Here is a 27,039-nt window from a genome sequence, read left to right on the forward strand (position 1 = left end):
TAGGATCATACCTAACTTCTCTTTGGGGAACCTGGCTCCATCTTCCCTTTCCACCCAGCCACAATGGTCTTCTCAGTCGCTCTTTAGAGGGGACATTTCATTGCCCATCTCTGCATCCCTTCCCTCCCTCCCCCTGCTCCCCTCATCTCCATCTCCTTATACTTGGTCCTGTAAAGTACAGTTCAAACATCACATTCGACAAGGTCTTTGCTCCCTCTAACTGCCAGTACCTCACTCACAAAGCCCAACATTTACTAGATCACATTTTCATACATATGCTTTATCTCCCAAAACAGAAAATACTTCTTCATTTTTGTCTTTGTCATTCCTATTGTACACTTGAAATAGTGCCTGACCACAATGGGTGTTTAATAAATGCTGCTTGATTCAATTCTATTTCTTAAATAAAGCTGAAATACTATGGTCTTTGAAAAATCAAAATTCTAGCACTCCTAAAACATAATGAGAAAGGAGGAAATAAGCTGGACAGGATGGGCTGCCCATGTGTTCATTTTGTCTCATCACTGTCCAGAGATCACAGTATGGCCTCTAAAATAAGAAAGTTCAAAGAAAATATTAGAACTTAAATTTATTTTTATTTCAAAAAATTAAAATTAATGGTATATCCATGTCAGGTGGTTCAAATATCCTATATGGTTTGCAAGGGTTCCTAAGAAAAGTGTGCAAACAGAGTGGTTGCCAGCAGCCCTTTCCTTCTTCACCCACAGCTGGGTGCCTCCTCATTGGATAAGCACTCTGGACCTGGAGTCAAGAAGGCCTGAGTTCAAATTAAGCCTCACTCACTGACTAGCTCTGTGACCATGGGCAAGTTATGTATTGTTTCTGTGCCTCAGTTTCCTCATCTAAAGATAATAAAGGCACTTCGTCTCCCAGGTTGTTGTGAGGATGAAATAAACTACTACTTATAAAGCACTCCACAAACCTTAATGCTGTGTGTATATATGTAGGTGTGTGTATGTGTGAATTATTAGCTATTATTGTCATCTTTTAGAATACTGCAACCCATTTATTATTTTTGCTATAAAACCAGGAAAGTGAATTTATGGATTAAACGAGTTAATTTTAAGCATACTAACCCTCACAAAACTAACTAGCTTGAAATGTCATCTGCACCAGGAGATCATTATAAACGGCAACAAGAAGACTATACAAAGATCAATTCTGATGGAAGCAGCTCTCTTCAACAATGAGATGATTCAAACCAGTTGCAATTGTTCAATAATGAAGAGAGTCATCTACACCCAGAGAGAGAACTATGGGAAATGAATATGGACTACAACATAGCATTTCCACTCGTTCTGCTATTGTTTGCTTGCATTTTTGTTTTCCTCCTCAGGTTTTTTTCTTTCTTACTAGATCTGATTTTTTTTGTGCAGCAAAATAACTGTATAAATATGTGTGTACATATGTGTCTGTGTATATATATGTATATGTATTGGATTCAACATATTTTAACATATTTAACATGTATTGGTCTACCTGCCATCTAGGGGAGGGGGTCAAAGAAAGGAGGGGGAAATTAGGAACAGAATGTTTTGCAAAGGTCAATGTTGAAAAATAACCCATACATATATTTTGTAAATAAAAAGCTTTAATAATAAAAGATGGGGGGAGGGAGAGAGACAGAAATGTCATCTGCAAAGAAATTTCAAATTGATGTTAACAATAATGCCAGCAAATGTAAAGAAGAAAATGACAGGGTTGACACTTCTATTCATAATAGGTAACAATCTTCCTCATCCACATTATCATGGAAAATCAATGCTAATCTAACCATAGCTGATAAAAAGTGTGGGAAAAATTTGAAATTACCGCGAAGATTACTGGAAACAACTTTATAGACACTGATGAATAATTACCCTTTTCTTTATGAACAATGGAGATGAGATTATTGTGTGAAGCCACCACACACAGTCAGCACAGTAGCATGGAATACACAATATTGGATTGAAGAATTGGAAGATTGGATTTGAAACCCATCCCTCATCATGACTAGCTAAGGGGCCCTGGAAAAATCTATTTACCTCCTCAGCCTCAGCTTCTTCATGTGTAGAATAGTTAATAGTACCTACACATGGTTGTTGAGAAAATTAAGTGCTATTATCACTATGACTTATAAAACACTTACAAAATACTTTATTATATGAATGTCACAAATTTAAAACTATCATATCTGCAAATTTTTAACATTTTTATCCTGTTAAAATTTCCTGAAATCAAGTTTCAGTGAATGTTGAAACCCCTTGCTTAAAAATGTAAATTTTTTTTAACAATTTAAAATTAAAATTTAATTTAATTTAAGAACATCTTTCTGGTAGCTGTAAGAATCAATCTGCCATGGAATTGATTAGCCAATCTTAACAAAAACTTTTATGGATTTGGCGGTTCTGAAAAATGAGAAACATGATTTAGTAAGTACAGTCGAGGATGCCTCTCTTCCTTCCATTCTGATCTGTGTCTCTTTATGAAATTTATATTTCACCTATGACAGCATTTAAATATTAGGCATCAACATAAAACTTAACTTACAATCAAACTTATGAATCACTGTACCACAAGAGGTAATAATCAAGATTTTTTAAAACAATAAAGCATATTCAGATTGCTTTAATTTAAAAAGTTATTTAGAGGACATTTTACATATAAAATAAAAATTAAGGTATTTTAAAATATTGTTTATCTTTACATCTACCTTAAATTCTATCTGTGCATTTTTTAAAATAATGTATTAGGATAATTATATCATGTATACATTTCATGAATAAACAGAAGAGACTAAAGATGCCTGCTCACTGTTTTAAACTGAAAGATACACATAATCAAAACAATTTGTAAATCACTGATCTAGAGGAAAGTACTCCTTTAGATTGGATGGCTACCAGGATTCATGTAAGGAGAGAGACAAAAGTACTAAAGATGATCGAGTGTGGCCAAGCTATAATCCCTACCCTTGATAGGATTATTCACTTTAATGAGAACTACAGAGTATTAAAGTATAAGTAGCACAGAAGAAAAAAATCTTTTGCTGCTTTAAGTTCCATAATTGAAATTATTTTAATTGAACAAGGCCCACTAGAATTGGGACATCTCTGACTTATCAACAATAAACACTGCAGCCAAGAACTTGAGGCCCATAGATGACAAAATAGTGCATTTCATTTGAGGGGGGATACAGGAGCTTGTTAATAAATAATCACTCTCAAATTCTTCATTAAAATAACAATAAATAAAATATTAAAAAATACATAGAATTATCTTGTTTCTCATTTTAAGTAATAAAATTAAAGTATGATTTCCTTATACAACTTTTAGAAAAGATCTTAAGAGTTTAAAGGATTTGCTCACTCACCTTCTTTATAAATAGAACTCTTAGCCCAGCACTGAGGCAGTGATTGATTTCATTAACAAGGTACTTTCCTTGCATCAGGCATTAAGCAACAACTTAATTCAAAGTCACAGCAGTAAATCTCCATATAACAAATCCTAATTATTCATGCTACAAAAGTTGCCCAGCTGTTAATGATGTGAAATCATCTATAACAGAAGAGTCCATCTCATCAGTCACTAAAACCTAGTCCTACCTTTGTCCTCTACTTAGGCATCTAGAACTAGGCTCACCTCCTGCTTGGAAAGTGACTCACTTTCAACAATTGGGGAGATGACAATGTAAAAGAAACTATTTCAAGATCTCCATTCCTAATCTGGTAACTGAAAATTCTGACTGTGGGTTTTAAAGAAAGGCTGCTTATCACGGGGTATAGTACAACACAGAAACTGTTAAATACAGTTCTGAATTTACTATTCATAATATAAGGCTGTCTGCTGTGTCAGTCTCACATGTCAGAATTAAATCAGATGACCTTCAATGAGATACTTACTTCTGTCTCTCTCAGCCCACAAAAATCTCTCACCCAAATCTCAAAGATATCAGGTACTTTAAGCATCTCAAAAAGAAAAAAATCATCTTTATGTCCCGGGCGTATGCACTGATGATCTCAATTTCAAAATCCAAAATAAATCCAAATGTGATGAATCAATCTAATCAATATCTTTATTAGATACATACTATGTGCCAGGACCTGTGTAAGGTGAAAGAATTCTTACATCAATCATATGTTGGCAATTCTTTGTGTTCCAGCAAATAACTGGAGGCTCAAGTGGATGGTGGCCCATCAACTAGGGAATGGCTGAGTAAATCACTGCCTTCTAAATGTAATGGAATACTATTATGATGTAAGAAAGGAAAAGGGGGGATGGTTTCAGAGAAACTTAAAAGATTTCTCTGAACTGGTAAAGAGAAAAGGGAGCAAAAGCAGAAGACAATTTATATAGTAAAAACATTGTAAATGAAAACAACTATGAAAAACTTTAGAACTCTGATCAATGAAATGACCAATCCCACATTTCCATAGGACCCTTGATGACACATGCTATCCACCACCTCCTAACAGAGAGGTAATGAATTCAGGGTGAGGATTGAGCCATGTGTTTTGTTTCATATAGTCAAAGTAAGCATTTGTTTCAAAGGAATGGGCATATTTGTTGCAATATGTTTCTGTCTTTTTCAATTAGAGACAGGAAGGAAGAGAGAAGGCATCTTCATTAATGGAAAAAGAAAATGTAAAAAAATTTAGAGTCTGGAATTTTTTCTACAAGGTATAGAGAGTTTAAAATCACGTCGTCTTCCTGAAAATTTATTTTAAAAGTCTTAGATTGTATTGCCCTAGTATTTAAGCAAGAAGAGAACTGAGGAAATCTTTTGACTGATTCCAACAGACAATGATAAAAAAGACGACTCAATAACTGAGGATAATAGTCAAAATCTACGCCACTGATATTCAGATTTTTGTACTTTATTTCTTAGAATTATGATCTTCCTTGTGTAAAATACTTTGCAAATTTTGAAACCAATAGAAACATTATTATTATTTTCCTAGTCATCTCTTAACATTCTTTCTTCATTTTCTCCAAATTCAATCAGCTGCGAAAAGTCCCTTCAATTTCACCTGAATGCTTCAGTCCCCTTCTTTCCATCCTACTTATGATCATATATTTACTCATTGACTTGAAGACTAACAGCATCCCAAATGATATCCACAGCCAATCTCTTCCCATTTAATTTTTTCCTTCTAAAGCGTTAGCGTTCATTAATAATTTCTTGAAAAAAGGAGTATCACCAGACTTTTTTTTTAAGTCAGTTTTATGAAAGTCCAATAATTATCAAATTTTCTTTATCTGTTTTCCTGATTAGTGTTTCCAATATCTGATGAATGATCTTCTATTTTTGCAACTAGATGATGAATGCAGACTGCATAATCAAATCCCTAGATAGCTCTGATGTCACAAAGGAAAATGACTTACAATCTGCTGGTAGGGAGCCAACAAATTCTGGATTTCTGTGCAATTTGGGGGTAAAAGTCCATTATAGTACTTTGTTATTAGATTAATTGGTCATTATTAGTCTGCTGCAAACTTCAGTTTTTCTGATGTAATAGGTAAGTTTTAGGCAGTCAGTCTAGCATGAAATCCCAACAAGTATTTACTATACAATTTCTACATTAATACTTGGAAATACTAATAAAAGTAAAAACATTCCCTGCTCAACAAATGTTAACCAAAAAATCAGAAAAGTACTGGTCACACCAACTACGATGAAAAATATCAATAGTATATTTTGATTACTAAGACATTCAGCTGGGCTCAAAGTCTTGCTGACATAGCTCAAGATACATATGTACACACATATGTATATATGTATGTCATCATATGTCTGTGTAATCTGTTTTATACATGAGGAAAATGAGGATAAATGGCAGATGGATAATGAAGGACAAATGACCTTGCCAAAGTCACATGACTATTATAAATAAAAATCTTGGATTGGATTCAATAAAATGAAATCAATTTTTCTGCCTAAAAATTCAATGCCCTTTGCAATCGCACACATGTAATGTGCATGCAGAGATACTGAGATAGACGGCCTCAAATTTCTAGGACAGAGGGTGGCAATAATAGGAAGCAGATGGCGCAGTGGAAGAAATGACTGTCTGTCTGTCCCTCTCTCTATGTGGCCTCAGTCAGGTCCTCGGAGCCTTTCTTTCTACAAATAACTGATAAAGTGGTGGCTTTCAGGAATCTGCAGGATGGGGAGGGAGTGTTTATATATTTATTAGGAAGTATCTTGTGACACTATTACTATTGATAAATTTTAAAAATAGATATTTTACCCTTAAAAAATAATTGTAAAGGAAGAAAAACTAAGATTTGCAAAAGTAAAGCAAATCAGTGTTCAATCTAATAAGATGATTTTTTTTAAACCTGACATGATTTCATCACAGTTGGGCAGTATGTTCTGCCACTTTTGTAGAGACAAAAACAGGCCTTCTTCATTTCCAGGTCCTTTTCCCATCCTTAAAGCACCTTGCCTTTCAAATATGAAAAATATAAAAGCTCCAACCACACACAAAACAAAAATGCATCACCTGGCACCACAAAAGGAGTTGGATTAAAGACTGAATGAGCAATGGATTATTATTCAAACCATGGAAAGGATATCATGATCTATTATAGGTGGAAAACAACTAATCACAACCTATAATGAATTCAAACTCTATGATAAACTCTGTACTTTGAATACAAGCAACTATGAAGCCAACTTAAAATTAGTAGTAATTTAAAATATTAATCCAGTGTTTATGAGCTTCTTCTTTTTTTTTCCTGAGGCAATTGGGGTTGACTTGTCCAGAGTTACACAGCTAGGATAAGATAAGCTAGGATTGAGGTAGGATTTGAACTCAGGTCCTCCTGATTCCAGGGCCAGTGCATTATCCAATGAACTACCTAGCTGCCCCTGTTTATGGGCTTCTTGACCATTCAGGAAATGCAAACTATTTAATAGTTTGAGAATAACATCTATGAAAATAGAATTGATAGAAAAATAAATTACATGCATTCAATAGTCAAAAAGACATCTTTTGTTATTAATCAACCTTTGAGACCTTCTAGAGTTGCACCTCCCTCAACAGAACAAATATCAAACACTGGACATGAGATCTTCCTTAGTTCTTATAAAAGTGCATAATTTTTCATCTAAGTCAAAAGTCTAAGACCCACATGCAAAAATAAAACTAAATACCTTATAAATATTGTGCTGCTTACAAAGTTCCCCTATACATTATATGCAAATAGTAGGGTTTTAGTAATAGTTGTAACAGTCCCCCGAAGGAAACCTGTTCCCCAAAAACATTCACTGTTCAATGAAATAAAAAAAAAATGAAGAAACTCACCATTCAGGCCCAAAGTTAAGTGTCTGAGTTTCTGCTGCCATTTTTTTCAATATCTTTACAGGAGATTTTTAAATGTGAAATACCTAAGGAAAAAAAGATCATCACCATAAAGTTAGAGCACTGAGACCAACCTCAAGTTCTTTTTGTAGTTCAAAGAACTAGAAATCTACTATTTTCAAAAAAGTTAGAAATCTTAGAGCAGGGAGGGGTCGCAACCTTGGATCCAGGAACTTGTTTATTCACTGTATTTGGTTTCTTTTCTAACTGTATGTATTTTATTTTATGCATTTATTCTGACAAGGGGTTCATGGGCTTTACTGCCAAAAGGGTAAGAAACAAAAAATAGTGAGAAAGCTGCGTGCATTACGTGTAAGGGCTGCTGCTACCTACCCTCAGTGACTCAGATTTTCATTCCCCATTTATGACAAAATAGCAAGCACCATAAAATACAAGCATTCTATAACAGTTCAAACCTAAAATGAACTAGTTGTTTAGAAGTCAGAATCGGTTTGCCCCATAAAAATATTCATATCAATGGCTGTCAGGTTTCCAGACCCAAGCAGACATAGCTCCTTGAAGTGTGACATCCCTACTGGATAGCAATGATGTCAAGGGGTCAGGGTTTCAGGAACTCTTAAGAGCAGCATCAAATCCTTTCATCTTATGCCAACAACGCTGTAATCTAAAGCAGGAGACTCCTCGGGTTCTAAACCACTAACACTGGCTCTTAGATCTATGGCAGGGCATTGAGGGACAGGAGAGAAGTCTACTACTATTAGGAAGAATATAATTTAAATGGAAAACTGAAAAAAAATTCCAAGGTACTAAGAATAGAGAATTTCTATATCAGAAGCTCTATATAAGTGGCATGGGTTACTATGAAAGGATTATAAAGCATTAACTGTCCCTAATTCTAATTTAGGAAATGCCAGTTATTGTCTCAGGTTGTTAGTTTTACTTATGTGTTATTTGTCCAATCACTTCAACTATGCTATGAGTTCTATAGTAAACAACTAGCCTTATAATTTTATAATCCTATGAATGAATAAGCAAAAAACAAAATGCATTGGCACTACATGACAGATGCTATGCAAAGCACTGAGGATACAAGAAAAAAAGTATCAAAGCCTTTGCTTTCAGGGAGCTAGCATTCACATAAAATAACAATCAGCTATGGGCTAGATGAAAGCAGTATTGTAAATGGCAAGGCAGAGGCCTTAACTTCCATAAGTCAGTAATATAACAGTGCCAGAGGACTGGACACAGAGACAGGGAAAATGGCAGAGACCGGCAGTCTTCTATCTCACCAAAGAAATTAGTTGTGGATGCCCATCTTCTCTAAGCTATGAGGACTCGAGTAACATGGGGAAAGAAGATGAAGAAGATAAAGGAGGGTCCCTGATCCCTATCCATCCCAGATGAGTTCAGAGATGTCTTGAAACTTCTGGAGAAAAGAAGAGGACTTCTGTTGGTGGAGAATCTTCTTGCTACCTAGTATCTAGTACCTTATAATGTTGGATTGAAATGAATGACTTTGTCAGAATGGTAAATCCAAGAAAAATGGTCTGAATCCATATGATAAAATTTGGAAATAAAGTCTTATTTATACCTCCAACTCTACAAGTATAAATGATTATACAGTAATGATCTGAGTGTATGAGCGTAAAATATCAACAAAAAATCCTCATATGAACTTGAGCTGGAATTACATGAGGTACGGGAACAAAAAATAGGGAGGCAATAGTCCCACTATGGTATTTACACTAAACAATACTACTAGAGTATCATGTTCAATTCTGAGAACACTTGAGAAAGGACACTGATAAACTGGATACAAGTCTCAGCATCAGGAAGGAAATTTGGTCAGGTAAAGACTAGGTAGTGTGTGGTACATATTTGGAAGAGAGGATGTGATATCTGTTTTCAAATGTTTGAAGGTCTGTTGTGGAGACAAAGTTTTGTTGAGATGATCTGCTTGGACTCAGTAGGAAGAATAAGGAGCAATGGGTAGATGTTGCAGAAAGGACATATACAATGCAATATAAACAACCTAACAATTAGAGTTAAATTGGGGAGAGAAGAGGCAGTGATTTTTTTTCTTCAGGTGAATTCTGTGAGTAAAGCTGAATAACTACCTGTTGGATACTTTGAAAAAAAAGGGTTTCTTGATCAGGTATGGATTGAAACAGTTACCAACTGAGATGCTCTCTAATTATGAGATTCTAAGGCATATAACTACATATTTTAAATATGCAAAGCAATCCTCGCCCATCAAGTTAACAAGTCAAATGATTTTTAGTAATCAGTATTTTTATTCTTAAAAATGGTTGAGAAGTGTCCTGCAGAAGAAACTTTCAAAATATTAAAGTGTTTGAGGATTTTTCCCTCTTAAAATCAAATATTTGTAAAACAAAAAAACAAAAAAAAAAACAAAACTTTAGCACATAGTCAAAACTACATAAATGCTAGCTGTTATTTTTTTTTTTTATTGATTAATGGGGAGAGAAGAACTAGGATAGGAAGAAGAGAGAATAAGACAAAACTAAACATATGGATACTAAGACAATCTTAGAGAGATGAAGAGGAGAGACTACAAATTAGTTTATAACTAAATGCTTTTTTAAACTCTGTATTCAATGATTCTTTGATAATAGGTGTTCAAAAATACTTCAAAATGAATAACTAAATATAATAATAGTTAACATTTATATAACACTTTCAGATTTACAATGTGCTTTAAAAATATATTATTTTATCATCATAACAACTCAGAGGTAGGTGCTCTTATTATTATAATTTTACAGATGAAGAAACTGAGACAGAAAAAGTTTAAGGAACTTGTTTTCAGTCACACAGCTAGTAAATGTCTGAGGCCCAATTTGAATTCAAGTCTTCCTGATTCCAGGTCCAGATTTTATCTACTTGATTGCCAAACTAAATGTGTACGAGATCCAATTACATAAGAATGCACATGCCAGTGAAATATTATAAATATCAAAAATGAGACATAGTTGTTTCATTAACACAGTCCTACTTTACATATAATTCACATACTTACCAAACTAGAATACTATAAAGCCCAATCACTATGCATGTAGAAAAATGACATTAAATTATGTAAGTTCAAATTCAAAATAGACAACTTTTTGCATTAAAAAGAATACCTTTCAGCATATACTATATTTGAAATAGAACCAGGCTGAAATAACGATTGGTCCTTCATTCATCCATATCTATACCCTTATCACAAAACAAAGAAGCACTGAATGATGTATTAAAAAAAAAAAAATTAAACCAAAATCAAAAGCCATGGGCAAACCAGCTGTTCTTCACCAACATCATTCCCCTAAAGAGTGAAAAAAAATTTTTTTAAGAACAAAAAGAGGTAGAATACAAGGAGGGAAAAAGGAGTCCTTGCTCAACTCTTAGAAAACATATTTCCTGAGATCATTTTAATAGATAGAAGACACTGGGGATTTGCACTTCTTTAAAAAAAAAAAAAAATGCTAGGATGGCCCATATAATCTAAATTTAAAATAGACCATTGTTTCAAATTACCCAATACTTAAAAAATATGGGATCAAAGAATTCAACTACTCAAAGCACAAAGCCACAGTCTGATAAATCAGCCCATCGCTTCTTAAATTAGTCCAACTCTCCTTCAGTTTCTACTCACATCTCCTGGAGCAATAAGAATTAAAAAGGCAGTTTATTTATATTCTTAGAAGAAGCAGTCTTCTTTATGTTACTGTATAATCAAGAAGAGTGTTCAGGCAGCAAATAACTTATGCAGTAATCACATATTGTTGTATTTCTCTTAAGTTACCAATAAAAGAAACCACCAAGGCTTCAAATTCCTCCTTTCCCTAAGGAGGATTTTTAAAGTATTTTAGTGGTAAGACAGCCATTTAAGACATATAAATAGTTTTTTATTCCATATGTTCTTATTTCTAGTAGACTGTTTTTTAAATATCTAAGTTTGTCATTTAAGAAGGTATGGGTTATTCTCCCTAAACCAACCAACAACACCAACAACAAAATTCAACAATATACTTTAATATGTCTGTATGTCCAAAAGGTTGAAGGAGCTCTGAAAAGGACATACCAGTGAACCTGAAGCCAACTCAATCTCTGGCAAAGTCTGAAACATAAGGGTGATAAAAGTGGGGGAAACCAGAGTGATTAGAAGCTATCTTGATCTCAAGCAATCAGGAGTAGAAACCAGATATTTATGAGATGGGATGTACCAAGGAAGCATGAAGCTAGCCAGTAGGAACTGTTATGCCCAGGATCTAAGAAAATCCAAGAGGATTTCTAAATAATTGGAGCAGAAGTTGGGGCAGAATAGGCCCTGTGGGTCACTGTGTTAGGAGCAGTAAGAACCACAGCAAGAGATAGGGCCAGCTTATCAATTTGATGACAGCATGGAATATCAGGGGAGCTTGTCTGAGCCCAGTGTGATTATAGGCAGATAGGGGAGTGGTAGATTGCCATTAAGAAGACAAGATACTAGGGGCAGCTAGGTAGGGCAGTAGGTAGAGCATCAGCCCTAGAGTCAGGAGGACCCGAGTTCAAATTTGATCAAATCTGGCTGTGTGACCTTGGGCAAGTCACTTAATCCCAATTGCCTCAGAAAAAAAGAAAAAAGACGACGACAACGACAAGATGCTTAACAAAGATCATCTATGTTTTGCTCCAAAATTTCCCTAGAAACTACAATACACTCCCACCCCCCCCCAGCCAATTGGGTAGTAGAATACAAACTTTATAGGCAGTAGGACAGCAGCCAGGAGTCAGGGAGTTATTAAAGATATGTCACAGTCAAGATGACAGGGGGACAATTTACAGGAAAATAAGAGGATAGAATAGATCACTTGTGCAAGGAGACTTTATTAGACTACGGTAGGGGAAGAGATGGTGGCAGAAAGCTTCTGTGTTATAAAATGAAGAAGAAACAGCTCTCAGTGAAGGGGCCTCAAGTTTTTTCAGTAAAATATGAGACAAAATTCTCAAGTAAGCCTGGGGAGAGATCAAAGGCTTTGAAAAGACCACTATGTTGAGTGGAAAAGCAAATGGATTAGGAAAGTATAAATGCTTTGCCTTGGCACAGCGAGAACCCAATGGAGGTTATGTAACATAATCAGTATTACAATTGTGGAACCAGTCAACCTGGATCCATGATTTTCTCTAGCTGTTTAGCAGGCTAGCACTGAATGCACTGAGGAAAAAAGGGAAGTACCCTTAATATAAGCAACAAACAATTGAACTCTGATTGGCTGGTAGATCTGGGCTAAATGGACCTCCAAAGGGGAAAAGTTATTGAGGGATGGTGTATATTGAGAGACTAAAGTGACAATGGAGAACAAGGAAGAATCCAGCTCCCTATTCTTAAACAGTGAGTTGGAGGGAAGGAGTAAAAGGGCCACCAGAGATGAAAAGGATGGCCAGGAAGGCTGTCATCAGGAGGATGTCAGATCTTAGAAAGGGCCAGAAGACATGATACTGAGGGAAGTGAGCAAACACAGGAGAATACCGTGCATGGTAACAGCAACATTGTACAGAGATGATGAACTTTGATACTCTTCGCAGCAATGCTCTAATATAAAACAATTCCATGATGGAAAATGCTATCCATATTAAGAGAAAGAACTAAGGAATCTGAATACAGACTGAAGCATACTGATATCACTTTTTTTTCTTTCTCATAGTTTTTACCTTTTGTTCTGATACTTCTTTCAAAAACATAATGTGGAAACGTTTAATATGATTCTACATGTATAACCCATAACAGATTGTTTGCCATCTTGGAGAGTGGGGAATGGAAGGAAAGAAAAAAATGGAAATCAAAATCTGATAAAATTAAATGTTGTTTTAAAAAAAATGATACAAAATAAAGTGAGCAAAACTAGAGGAACAATTTAAAATTTTTTCTTTATAAAGAAAAACAACTTTGAATGATTTAAAAGTTCTAATCAATACAACTGACTGGAACTACAAAGGACCAAGGATAAAAGTGTGCTACACAAATGCACATCCTGAGACAAAAGTGGACTGTTGGTACTAATAAGAGACCGGGATTGTCAGATATAGTCAATGTGTGTGTGATTTGTTTTTCAGTAGGCTGACTCATTACAAGAACTGTGTTTTTTCCCCAATGAGGATGAAGAATGAAGAAAGAGAGTGGAATTAGAAATCTTAGGCAAAAAAAAAAAAAAAAAAGCTTTTTTTTTTTTTTTTTTTTTTTTTTTTAGTGTACATAAAAGAGACGTTTAAAAAGTTTAAAGTGAAAACAAAACAGTTACAGGCTAAATTATACCTTCTTAAAAAGCAACCTATGTGGAACAGAGGTCTGAGTTATATTCACTGTTCTTTTTTGTTGCTTTATAAAAGCAAATGTTATTATCAAATGGTCCCTTGTAGTAGCTTAAAAAAATTCCCACCCTCAAGTTAAGAATATTATGCTAATATACTTTTTTTTTCTATTTTAAATTTTTATTTAATAATTACTTTATATTGACAGAATCCATGCCAGGGTAATTTTTTTACAACATTATCCCTTGCACTCATTTCTGTTCCGATTTTTCCCCTCCCTCCCTCTACCCCCTCCCCTAGATGGCATATGCTAATATACTTTAACATATTTAACATGTATTGGTCAACCTGCCATCTGGGGGAGAGGATGGGGGGAAGGAGGGGGAAAAATTGGAATAAAAGTTTTTGCAATTGTCAATGCTGAAAAATTACCCATGCATATATCTTGTAAATAAAAAGCTATTAAAAAAAAGAAGAACAAGAAGAATATTATGCTAAGACCTTCAGTTCTGTACTGTACCCATCCCCAGTGCTAGTCTGTACCTTTACTCAGGAACTGTTGAAAGCAGGAACAAGCCCAGATAACAGGGAGCTTGGCACCTGAGAAATAAAAATCAGAAAATTCAAATTAAATACAGTACAATTTCCTACCAAAAAGCCAAACTGCACTACAAGTACCATCTGAGAGTCAACTCAATGGAAGCATCGCCCCCTCCCTTCTCTGATGAAGATCATGGGGATCAAGAGGATATGGAAGTTGCCCATTGCCTAAACCAGCACTTTAGGGAGCCTTTATTCACAACTAGTTTGAGAGCAAGAAATAACAATATATAAAACCTAGCCCACTAATAATATACTTTGTATGACAGCTGTTATTGATATAGCCATTTTACATATTTGATTTCATCTGATCTAAAATTGGTGTGCAATTAACATCTTCAACATACTATTCCACTTCAACTGTAAAGTATCTGTGTATACAAAATACTTTAAAACACACTAATACATGTCAATAGGTCATGATCCATAGGATGGTTAGGTCAAGAAATATCCAGGGACACTTTGCAGAAAGCTTAGAAACTCAAGAAAGTTAAATAGTTTGCCCCAAAATCACCCAAGTCAAAGTAAGTGATTAAGTCAAGATGAGAAATTAGTTTTATGGTGTGTTTTTTGTTGTTATTTTTTAAATACATGTATATTATTCTCTTTTCATTGTATTCATTTCTAAATTTCTCTCCTCCTCCCCAAGGAGTCATCCCTTGTATCAAAAATTAAAAGATGCCACATCATTGACATCTAAGAGCATTTTTAATCTGCAATACTCCACCTGCCTACCCCCTCACCAAATTTTGGAAAGAAATGGGGAAAATGCAAAGGTATGAAATGCATAATAAAGAAAAGTAGCTTATTCAATAAGCATTGAAAGAGAGCTGTCTCAAAATTTTAAATGACAGGTTACCAGTTAAAAACATTAACATTAGTCTTAGAGGTACTATAAAACTAAAAGAAGCCAGCAGTTTGGGAGCTTTTTTAAAAAATGATTTAACTGCAAAGTAAACAGAGACTAGCAAAGCCTACCCAGGTGTTTTGACATGATAATTACAACTCATTCTCTAATCATAATAGGAGCTACAAAATAATACAATATTTTTGGTCAATAAAATAAACATTGCAATTTTTCACCTCTAAAAAAAAGAAAAAAGGCTCCAAACATACACCATTATCCTTTTCTGTCAATCACTAAATTAACACTAAGTTTACAAATTTTCTACATATACACTTTCAAATCCAGGGAAATTTAAGAGATGCGTTCTCAAGACACTGAAACATGTACTTTCTGCATTTCTTGGGTAAACTTTAACTTTTCATTAGGTATGGCCCAAGGTCATGTTATAATATTCTAACTCCATTTGGGACTTTGTATAGCTCTAGAAAAATTATACTTCTATTTCAACAGAATTCAAAAATTCCTGGTCAACTAGACATAAAATATCCCCAAAACATTTTTTGAATGGATGTTTACAGTTTGTGTTGGGTTTGTTTTTTTGTTTTTTTACTTTACAGTTTGCCAGATCTTATGACATAATTTGGAATCCTGATAATAGTTTTAGTATATAGCTATGAATTAAAAAGACTTTTAATTTTTATCATGAAGAATTACACTTTTCCAGGTTCTGACACTCCAGTTTGGATATTACCTTACCCTTAACAAATGTTTTGTCTCTTTTAGTCTTGTGAAATAAATTATTTTAAATTACCATTTTAAAAAGAAAAAGAAAATGTTGCCATCCACACTCTAAGTATATCTGAAGATGGAGAGTATTTTTTACCATGAATTCATTGAATCAGAGTGGGTCACTATATCGATCAGAATTACTTTCATGTTGATTATCACAATATACAGTAGTATTATATTTTATTATATACAATGTTCTGCTAGTTTTGCTCATTTTATTTTGCACCAGTTCATGCCAGTCTTTTCTTGTGCCTTCATAATTTATTATAATATTTCATCACAACCATATGCCACAACCTGATAGTCATTCCTCAAAAGGTAGGCATCCCCTTAATTTCTAATTCTTTGCTATCACAGAAAGTTGGCTATTATATGTGTTTTCCTACGTCTCCAGCACTGGTCATTTTCCTTTTTTATGTCATCTTAGTAAAATAATGAGCATGAGGTGGTTACCTCAGAGATTTTTAACTTGCATTTCTCTAATTATTAATGACATAGAGCATTTTTTTAATATGACAATTGATAGCTTGGATTTCTTACTCTGAAAAATGCCTATTCATATACTTTGACCATTTATCAACTGGGAAATGGTTTTTATCCTTATAAATTTGACTCATTCCCTATCTGTTAGAAATAAGACTTTAGAGAAATCAGTTGTTAAGATTTTTCTAATTTTCTGCCCGTCACCTAATTTTAGTTGCTTGGTGTTTTATGTCATCAAAATTATTCATTTTACTTCCTATGAATCTCTCTTTATCTTGTTTCTTCATGGACTCCTCCCCTGTTCACTATCTGACCAGTGATTTTTTTCCATTCTCTATTTTTTTTAGTTTGAGAATAAGTATTTCTAGCCCCCCTTCTACATTATCCTTTTTTTCCCCACTGATTCGCATGATAATGGAAATCTTTTGTACATCCAGATGAATTATTAATTTTTTTCTAGCTCTATAAAGCTTTGGTAGTGTCATTAATATGACAATAAATAAGTAAACTAATATAAGTAATAATATAATTTGCTAGAGCTGTCAATTTTTTTCTTTTTTTTTTTTTTAGTTTTTTAGTTGAATCTCTAGAGCTTTCTAAGTAAATCATCAAACCATTTGTAAAAAGTGATCATTTAAGCTCTTCATGGGCTATACACTCATTCTTTCCATTTCTTTTCTTTATCTTATTGCTATAGCTAGCTTTTCTAGTACAATATTGAATAGTAATGATGGCAATGGACATTCTTGCTTTACATCTGATTTCACTGGAAAAGTTTCTAACTTATATGCTTGTTCTTCATTGTGAGAACTAACACCATTGGACTTAGAAGGGGTGAACTGAATAAGTGGATATCCTATAGAACAGCAATACTTGGAATCAACATTTGTCTTTTTATACCCAAAGCACAAGTCCCTTTCCTGATGTCCCAATGACTGAGACAACCGAGGTGACAACCTTTATCACTAATCCCTCCAGCATGAGTGTGAATCTCCATGTCCAATTATATCATTTTTTCCCTTGGCGTTAATGTAATTTCAATGTAGTTCAGTCCTTCTCTTGACTCCCTATTGGCTGAGTACTATCCTATCTGAAGAGTCTCAATTTCCCAAGTGAATCTAAGTCTCCTCCTCTGATATATATAGTTTACAATGTTTCAGTGTGTTTTCTTATTCTAAATCCTTTCCCCTATTACTTATTACAATTATTTGCAAGTCTGAATCCTCACACATCTGACTAATTTTCTTTTTATTAGTTTTGTTTCCTTGTTTCTCCATTTCTTAGGTTTCAATTTTATTTTTCTAATTTAAATTTCAATTTCCCTGCATTCCTCTATCCATAACTTTGTGGAAACTAACTCCCCATCCAATCCTTACAATGGCTTTATAAAGATACTAAAGTGGTGGTGGGTTTCTCTGCCACCTGCATCTTCCAGCAGAGCTCCAACAGCTGTAGATGATTAATATGACCCTGGGAGTTAGGTGCTCTGGTCAAAGTATCAGAGATGGGGAGAGTGTTTATGGTCACTCACAGACCACAGCATAGGCTAGGGAAGTGATGACTACCTTTCTGCTTGGTTTATGCGACTATGAGGCGTATGTCAAAAAGGATGAAAGTAAGACTGAAGTATCTTTAAGATATTTCCAACCAATTAACGTGTGAGTCAAGGAACTCATACAGCAAACTTCCTTACAAAGGGATCCAGGCTTAAATTGGCCCAAACCAGCAAGGGTCAATGACAGGACATAAGCCTTTGGCATATGGAATGGATCAATAAAGAAGATTGTAAATCTGAACAACTATAAATCACATCTAATTGTAATTTGGATTTTAAAGGCAATCAACTGTAACTAACTCTGATTGTAAATACAACCAATCCAAAGCTGGAAATTATAGTAAGGAAATGAATCAATAGTATAAAGATTGCTCCTGATTCCTCCTTGGGGGTATGCCCACTTCTTAAGTGAATCAAATAAAAGATTTTTTTTTTTTCACTCTAAAAGAACTTTGGTTGTAATACTATTCCTAGATTAGTTTGCAACTGGGGAAATAGTAGTGGCAGCTCATTCTGAGCTTACTCCCCAATCCTGCGAAGTTCCATAGAGTCTTTTGATAACACCATTTCAGAAGAACTAAGGTGTGTTGCAAACTCCCAGAATTAGCTAAGAAAACATTACAGATGTTTGTTCAGCCACTCTTATAGCAACATACAACTTTGCCATATGTGGTCCCTCTCTCTATTTGGGATGTCATAGCCTTATAAGTGGGTATTCTATCCATGAGAATATAATTTTTGCTGCTTATATTTTGAGGCTTGGGAGCTAGATATTTTTCTAAAAACTGGGACAATTTACTTTTTGCGCTGTGCAGTTTTCATTTATGATATCTTAAAATATAGCTTTGAAAAAAACAAGCCTTTAAAATATATATTAATAATAAATGGTTTTAAAGGACTTTAAAGAGTCTGTGAACTAGCCTTTTGTGTTTCAAATGGAGCTACATGACTCTACTTTTAAATCTAAATCACTCTGGCTTTCCTTGAATGAACAATAATACCCCCCAACCCAAGCCTCTATGGCTTATAGTTTAGATTTCAATGGCTTAGAAACAGTATCAGTAAAACTTTGTTCTAGCCAAAAACTTTGAAGGTTTTCCCATCCCAGGTTGGCATTTTGGGGATGGTAAATTAGGCCATCCTTTGTCTCAATTCTCACATAGCTCTAAATCATGGTAAGGATATGACCTCAAAGGCGTGGGAAAGACTTAATTTAGAAAAGTCAAGGTCACCCATCCTGAGACACCCCTGAACTCAATGACTCTGGAAGAGAGTGAAACTGATGACTCTGCACAGCTATGTCTCACGTAAATTCAAAGACATCACCCTTGTATGTACAAGGAACAATAACAACAGGTAGGTGAAATCCATCATTTTAGAGACAGCAACATTTAATCCTGTGCTTTCTAGTGTAATTTTTAAAAATGGATAGTACATTTTATTAAAAACATTTTATGTTTGTAATGAAATAACCACATTTTTCCTAATTCAGAAATAGTTCTGCATTTCTGCTATAAATTCAGTGTGGTCATATTGTATGACTTTTTCATATACTGCTATAATCTCTTTGTTAGTATTTAAAACTGCACCAATGTTCATTAGGGAAACTGATCTATAGTTTTCTTTCTCTATTTTGACTGTCCCTAGTTTAAGCATCAATAAAATATTTGTATCAAAGAAGGAACATGGTAGAACATCTTTTTAGCTATTTTCAATGTAAAAGTTTATTATACATTTTATTTTTTTAAAGACATTTTAGTTTTATCATTTTTCTTTTAAATCTTGGGTTTCAAATTCCCTCCCTCCCTCCCATATCAATTAAGAAGGCAAGTAGGGACATCAAGTATACATGTGAAATGCAAAATATATTTATATATTAATCATATCTCCCTCCCCTTCAAAAAAAATTCAAGAAAAAAGTGAGAAAATCACAATTCAATTTGCACTCAAAGTTCATCTATTCTCTCTCTGGAGATGAATAGCATTTTTTCATTGTGAGTTTTTTTGAATTATCTTGATTTGAGAAATCAAGTCTTTCACAGTCAATCAGCATTACAACACTGCTATTACGATGAACAATGATCTTCCAGTTTTCTCTTCCCTTTACATTATTCCACAAAGTCCTTGTCATGTTTTTTCAAAACTATTTTTTCCCAACCCCTTATCATTTCTTATAGTGCAGTAGTTTTGCTGTTCTTGCTCAGTCATTTTTTCCTAGTCCTGTTCAACTCTTCACAACTCCATTTATTTGAAGTTTTCTTGGCAAAGATACCAAAAGAATGGTTGCCATTTTCTTTTCCACCTCATTTAACGCATGAGGAAACTAAAGTAAATAGAGTTAAATGACTTGTACAAAGTCACATAGCTAGTCAGTGTCTGAGGCCAGATCTGAACTCAGGAAAAATTTTCTTGACTCCAGAACCCACCACTCTACCCAGTGCACCACCTAGCTACCCAGCACAACAGCACTCTATCACAATCACAAGCCACAACTTGTTCAGCCATTCCTCAACTAATGAGAATTCCTTTGATTTCAAATTCTTTGCAACCAAAAGAATTTCTCCAATTTTAGTTTTTTATATGTTAAAGTCTTTTCCTTTTCCTTTGTTCTCTTTTAATGATAGAGACCTAGTACTGGTATTGGTATTGCTACATCAAAGAGTATGCGGAGTTTTATAGCTCTTTGGGCTTAGTTCCAAATTATTCTCCAATTGGTCCAAACTGGACCAATTCACCATTCTACCAATGTACGTACTTATTTTCCCTTCCAACAAATCATTTCTGATAGGCATGAAGTGGTATCACAATTATTTTCATTAGGCATTTCTCTAATCAAGTGATTTTGAGCATTTTTTCATATGACCATATACAGTCTTGATTTCCTTTTCTGAAAATTGTCTGTTTATACTCCTTGACCAACTGGAGAATGACTCTTATTTTGCAAATTTAACTTAGTTCTATAGTCAGTTTATATTTGAGAAATGACCCCTTTATTAAAGAAACTTGATGTCAAAAATTTTTATATTACTTCACTGTCTTATGGTACCTTTTAGCATACAAAAAATGTAGTTTTAAAATTAGATCTATTTTTGCTTTTGCTTTGTCTCAGATCATGATCACTATTCCTGCCTTTTTATTACTTCAATTGAAGCTTATTAGATTCTGTTCCAGTCTTTTCTTTTAACTGTTTTTGTTTCAAACATGTTTCCTATAAACAACTTGGATTCTGGTTTTTAATCCATTTTGCTATTCATTCACTTTCAATTTTACAGGTGAGCTCATTCCATTCAGTTATGGTATCTGTGTATTCCCTTCCTCATATCCCATCTTCTTCCACTCCCCCAACCACCAGTAGATACTGATTGCAAAGAACCTGAAATCAAAGTCCCTCTTCAGAAATCTATTTTACTTCTAACCACTCTTTTAATTCACACTATACTTTTTACCTATAGGACTCCTCTAGCCTCCTTATCTTATTCCCATTCCCCTGCTATTTCCCTCTGAGTTACATTTCTACACAAAACAGAGTGTATATACATACACCAATTCTGATAATGAAGTTCATACACTGCCCATCATTACCCACATTTTCCTCTTCACTGTAAAATCATTTCTTTTATCTGAGAAAATACCAACCCTTCTACCTTCTCCCCAGTGCATCTTTCTTTTTCACCCCTTTATTTTGGGGGAGAAATCATTCCAACATACTCTATTCACATCTATGTAAATTACTTTTAACTGCTATAATAATGATAATGTTCTAAGAAGTTACAGCTAGTTTTCCTATATAAGAACGTGTTTTGTTTCTAGATGTTTCATTCCAATTGTCCAATTCTAATTTTCTTCACTGAGTTTTGTAGCTTTTTCCATTTGACCAATTCTGTTTTGTAGGGAATTTTTTTTCCCTATTTGGCCAATTGTGCTTTCTAAGAAGTTTAGAGGATTTTTTTGTCTTTTTTTTTTTTAACAATTTTATTGTTTTTTACAGTTATTCTCTTCATTATTTTTCTGTGCCTCTTTAACCAACTTGTTAATCTTTTCATAATTTCCTTACATCACTTTCGTTTCCCAATTTTCTTCTATCATACACATCTCTTTAATGCTTCTAAAAATTCTTGTTAACCTTGCATACAATCAGCATTTTTCTTTGAAGGTTTTTGTAGGTGTTTTCACATTGTTGTCTTCTTCTGAATTCATAGTTTCCTTGCCACTACAATAGCTTGTTATGATTGAATACTTTTTTGGGTATTTGCTCATTTTCCTAGCCTAGATGTTCAATTTGAACTGTATGATAGGCTCTGCTCAGCTGGGGAGGTATCAGACTTTCTCATGATATTCTTTTCAGAGTTAATTTTGAGGATCTGCAAATTTTTTTTTTGGTTGGTTTTAGGGTTTTTTGTTGTTGTTATTTTTGGTACTTCTACAGTGGTGTGACCCTGGGAGATGTATGGCCATTGATTTCCTATTCTGTAATCTGGTCTTTACCAAGAAAGGTTCCTGACCTCTGTAGTAGCCACAAGCACTAGGGTTCCTTTTTTGCCTTGAAACAGCAACTTAGGCCCTTAGGATCCCTTGTGATCAACCATCAGTGATCTATCTTTATCTACTTCATTTAGGTTTTTGGTTTACTTGGAATATAGCTTGAGTAAATAATTCCTAACAATTGCATGTTCCTCCATCACTGGTTGTAAATTTGACTTTTTCATTTTTGACAGTGGTCATTTCTTCTTTAAAAAGGTTAAATTAGCCACTGGCTTGTCAATTTTTTTCCTTGAACAAATAAGCTCCTACTTATATTGGAGCAATTGTTTTTTTAAACTTTCAATTTTCGAAACAGAAGCGAGTCCAAGGGATAATGTTGTAAAAAATTACCCTGACATGGATTCTGTCAATATAAAATTATTATTAAATAAAATAAAATTTAAAAAATAAATAAATAAACTTTCAATTTTGTTAATCTTTCTTGATTTTTAGTATTTCTGTTTCAGTATTTAATTGAAGGTTTGTAATTTGTTGATTTCTAGGGGTTTGTTGTCGTGGTATGCCTAATTCATTAATCTACATTTTCTGTCTTGTATTGATTTGTACTCAGAGAAACAAATTCTCTCCTTAATAGTTCTTTGGCTTCACTTCACAAATTTTGATATAGTGTCTTACCATTAATTATTTTGAATGAATTTATTGGTTGTTTCTGTCCTTTGTTCTTTGATTCGCCCATTCCAAAGGATTCAGTTTAGTTTCCAATTAATTTTTACTCTATGCTTCAGTCATTTCACTGATTATAATATTTATTACATTATGGTCAGAAAAAAATGCATTTAGTACTTCTGATTTTCTGTACTTGTGACTTGTGTCAATTTCTGTGAAAGTGTCAAGCACATCTAAGAAGGAAGGGACTACTGGAGTCAAAGACAGACGTATGATATCTAAGACAGGACAGATAGAAAAGACATGCAAGTAGGTCAGAGGGGAGCAACTCTTGGTGCCAAAAGTCTCAAACCAAGCCCCCAATCTAGTGATAGTAGTGGCAGTCTCTCTCTGAATCTGTTCTGTTTTCACTGGAGTTTTTTTATTTGTTTTTTAAAGAATTTGTTTTTAAAGGCATTTGAGAGGAAGAAAAATGTGGAGCACAGAATCAAGAGGCAGGGGACAGAGAGCACAGCACTGTACAGTAAACACAATTTTTTTTGGAATGCAGATTTCTTTTACAATTCTTCAAATTGCATGGTCAAATTTGCATAATGCAAATTTACATAAAGAACTGTCTATAGTTTTCTTTTGATTCCTTTCTTTTTCACCCTATCCCCTGGCTTTAAGATTTTGATTGACTTCTGGCTGCTGCTTTTCTTAAATCTATTAGCCTCATCTCCTACCACCCCTTTTCTTAACTTCTTTTCCTTTCTACTTCCCAAGTGTGGGCATATGCTTATTATTTCCTTTTTGAACCAATTGAGATGAAAGAAATTCAAGTGCTGCCTACTCTTGGGTTCTTACTGCCTCTGTCATTGTATAAACTCCTCGTATGCTACATTTATGTTTCCCCATTCTTCTCCTTTAGCTTGCCCTTGGTCTAATTGGACTTCCTTTAAGAAATCTGAAGATTAAGTTCTCCAGAGTTATATATATATATATATCCTCAAAATATAAAAATGTAAACAGTTTAATTCTGTTTAGTCTCTTATTATTTCTCACTCATGTTTACCTTTTTATGCTTCCCTTGAGTCCTACATCTGAATATCAAATTTTCTTTTCATTAGAAATGCTGGAAAGTCCAATTCCCCTCCACAAGATTATACTGAAATTTCCTGGGTAGTTTATTCTTGGCTGAAATCCTAGATCCATTACCCTCTGGAATATCATATTTCAAACCCTCTATTCCATAATCACGATAGATGCTAAATCTTTTGTGATCCTGTCAGTGCTTCCAAAGTACTTGACTTCTTTATCTCTAATTTTCTCTTTATATTGGAGTTCTGAACTTTGACTGTATATTCCAAGGAGTTCTCATTTTTTAGTTTCTTTCAGGAGGTGATCAGCAATTCTTTCAATTTCTATTACGTCTTTGGTTCAAAGTTATCTGGGAAATTCTCCTTGATATTTTCTTGAAATGTTATTAAGTTCTCTTTTTGTTCATGGCTTTCTGGCACTCCAATGATTCTTAAATTTTCTCTCTTTGGCCTATTTTCCAGATCAGTTATTTTTCCTATGAAATATTTCATATTTTCTTGGGTTTTATTTAGTTTTTTGAATTATAATGCTTAAGAAGTTACTTTCTACAATAAGATTTTGTACTTCTTTTGTTGTTGCTCACTCAGTCATGTCCAACTCTGCATGATCCCATGCTCTTTGTCCACTGGGTTTTCTTGACAAAGATACTAGAAAGGCTTGGGTGTCCCCATTTTACAGATGAGGAACTCAGGCAAATTGGTGTTAAGTGACTTGCCCAGGATCACACAACTAGTATCTAAGATCAGATCTGAACTCAGGTTTTTCTGATTCCAGACCTGGTATTATATCCCCTGTACCACCTAGTTATCTTGATACCTCTTTTGAAAAAGCTATTCACTTTTCATGGCTTTCTTACACAGTTCTCATTTCTTTTCCCATTTCCCTCCTACTACTCTTTGTTTCTTTTCTCGATTTTAAAAACCTCTTAATTTAACTTTAGGAATTCTTGTTGGATTGTGTCCAGTCTACATTATTGTGCTTCAATTCTACATTGCTTACATGTGCTTTCAAGCTCTCACCATCTGCATTGTCTTCAGTTTCTCTGTTCAAAGCAGTTTTTAATGGCCAGTTCTTTTATCTGTACTCAATTTTCTAGCCTCTTTCTTGATTTTGGACTTTGTGGTAGTGTTAGGATCTGCTCACCTCTCACTTGAGCATATATCCTTTTGATTTCCTTTCTCACTCTGTGAAAGGGGGAAGTTTTCAGTGCTTCCAAAGTGCTGTGAATTGGAGAGAGGACTGTTAATTACCCTCTGCAAGTTCCCAATCCAGTTTTGAGCTCATTGCCTTTGTGCAGTAGAGTTTTAGTAGATTTGACTAATTCAGTCACTATTAACCCATTAAGATGTTCTTGGGGTCCAGAGAAAATAAAATTGCTGGCTTCCCTTTGGTCTTGGATGCGTGCCTGGTTATTTCATTATTGCTTTATGGGCTACTAAAGGCTAAAACAGACTTGCCATTCCAGCTTCTAGTTTCTATTCCTAAAACTTATTTCTTGTTCAGTACTACATAGCTAAGGTATCACTCACTTAAGATCCCTCTTCTCCATCCTAGAACTGTAATTCAGAACTGGGTAATGAGCAGCAGAACTGCTAGGTAGCTAGAAGCATTCCTGCTCCTTGTGCTACTTCTAGCGGTCCCTACAATCTCTTTCTGCCCTGGTGCCTGACTCAGCCTCCTTTCTGATCCTGAATGCTAAAATACTCCCCCACCACTGCCTCTCTTACACTGCCTTCCTGACCACTTCTTACCATAGCATTTACAAAGTCCTCTGTCTTCCTAAGCTACCTCAGAACAGAAAAATGACTTTTTTTTCAATCTAGCACTTTCTCTAGGCTGTTTGGAAAAGATATGCTGACAGAAGTTGTTAGTGTTTCATCTAACTCTGCCATTTTACCTCCTTCCACCTAATTGTTTTGTTCTTTACAGAAATGGTTGGTAGCTCATGTTTTTCCCAATTGTCTTTCTAGATATAGTTTTTTCCAATTCAAGAAAACTATGCAACATTGTGCAGGAATCAAAAATAACCTTACAGTCAAATACTTCTGAAGGTTTCTGATTGTTTTCTGAGGACTGCTTTTTTCATAGCAACAATTTGTCAGTTCTTGGCATAGGCTTTCATCTTTCACTGGTTATTTCAGTTTGACTAAACCAGTTTCAGTGAAGAATTGAATGATCCTTGAAATACTTGATTTATACCCATAGCCATTATCTCTAAAAATCATTGGAGTGTATTCTTTAAAAGTTACAACTTCTGCAGGTTTCTTTAGAATTCCTAAAAAGTACATACACAACAAAACAGAGCATAGCTCAAATATAAATTCATTACTTTCCAAATAATCTATTATTTATTATAATTCCAAATCAATCTAAAATAGTAAAATATATTAAATATTTTGATGTTTGTCATAACTATCTCTATTAAGCTACAACGATTTGGAGTGTTTTTTTTATAATCTTGTTCTACTGTCGAGGAAGAATTGTTTCCTAAATCCCCTGCTATTTAGTGCCTAAATCTGAGGTCAGGAATTTTTCATTTTTTCTAAAGGCAATAGAGAGTCACTGTAGATTTTTGAGAAAGAAATTTCCCTAGTCAGATCTATGCTTTAGTAAAAATTATTTTGGCAGATTGGTGAAGGATAGAGATTAAAAAGAGGGTAATGTGGAAGCAGAAAAACAAAACTGGAACAACTGCAAATCCAAGAAATAAGTGGCCATATTACAGTTAGAAGAGTGATGAAATATGTGATGAGTATGGAACAGAATCAAAACGTACTATGGCAGAATGATAAGGACGTGGTGCTGAGCAGTTAGGAAGGTGAAAAAGAATGAAGACTGACTCCAAATCTGGGTGACTGACATTATGGCAATTTCTCTTTTAAAAAAAGAGGGAATGAAGAAGTTGAGAAAAGATAATC

The 27,039-nt window shown here is 34.3% G+C and overlaps 1 protein-coding gene across 1 annotated transcript in view; it reads right to left on the reverse strand.

Moving 5' to 3' along the window:
* The window catches only part of GIGYF2 (GRB10 interacting GYF protein 2), a 137,961-nt gene that overhangs the window by 86,656 nt on the left and 24,266 nt on the right, over positions 1-27,039 (reverse strand). Inside the window, 2 exon segments of the mRNA XM_051999328.1 lie at positions 7,308-7,390; positions 14,163-14,219. Coding sequence (XP_051855288.1) covers positions 7,308-7,348 — 41 coding nt within the window. The 5' untranslated portion in view covers positions 7,349-7,390; positions 14,163-14,219.

This window comes from Antechinus flavipes, chromosome 4 (assembly GCF_016432865.1).
Source record: "Antechinus flavipes isolate AdamAnt ecotype Samford, QLD, Australia chromosome 4, AdamAnt_v2, whole genome shotgun sequence".
Classification (NCBI taxonomy): Eukaryota; Metazoa; Chordata; class Mammalia; order Dasyuromorphia; family Dasyuridae; genus Antechinus; species Antechinus flavipes.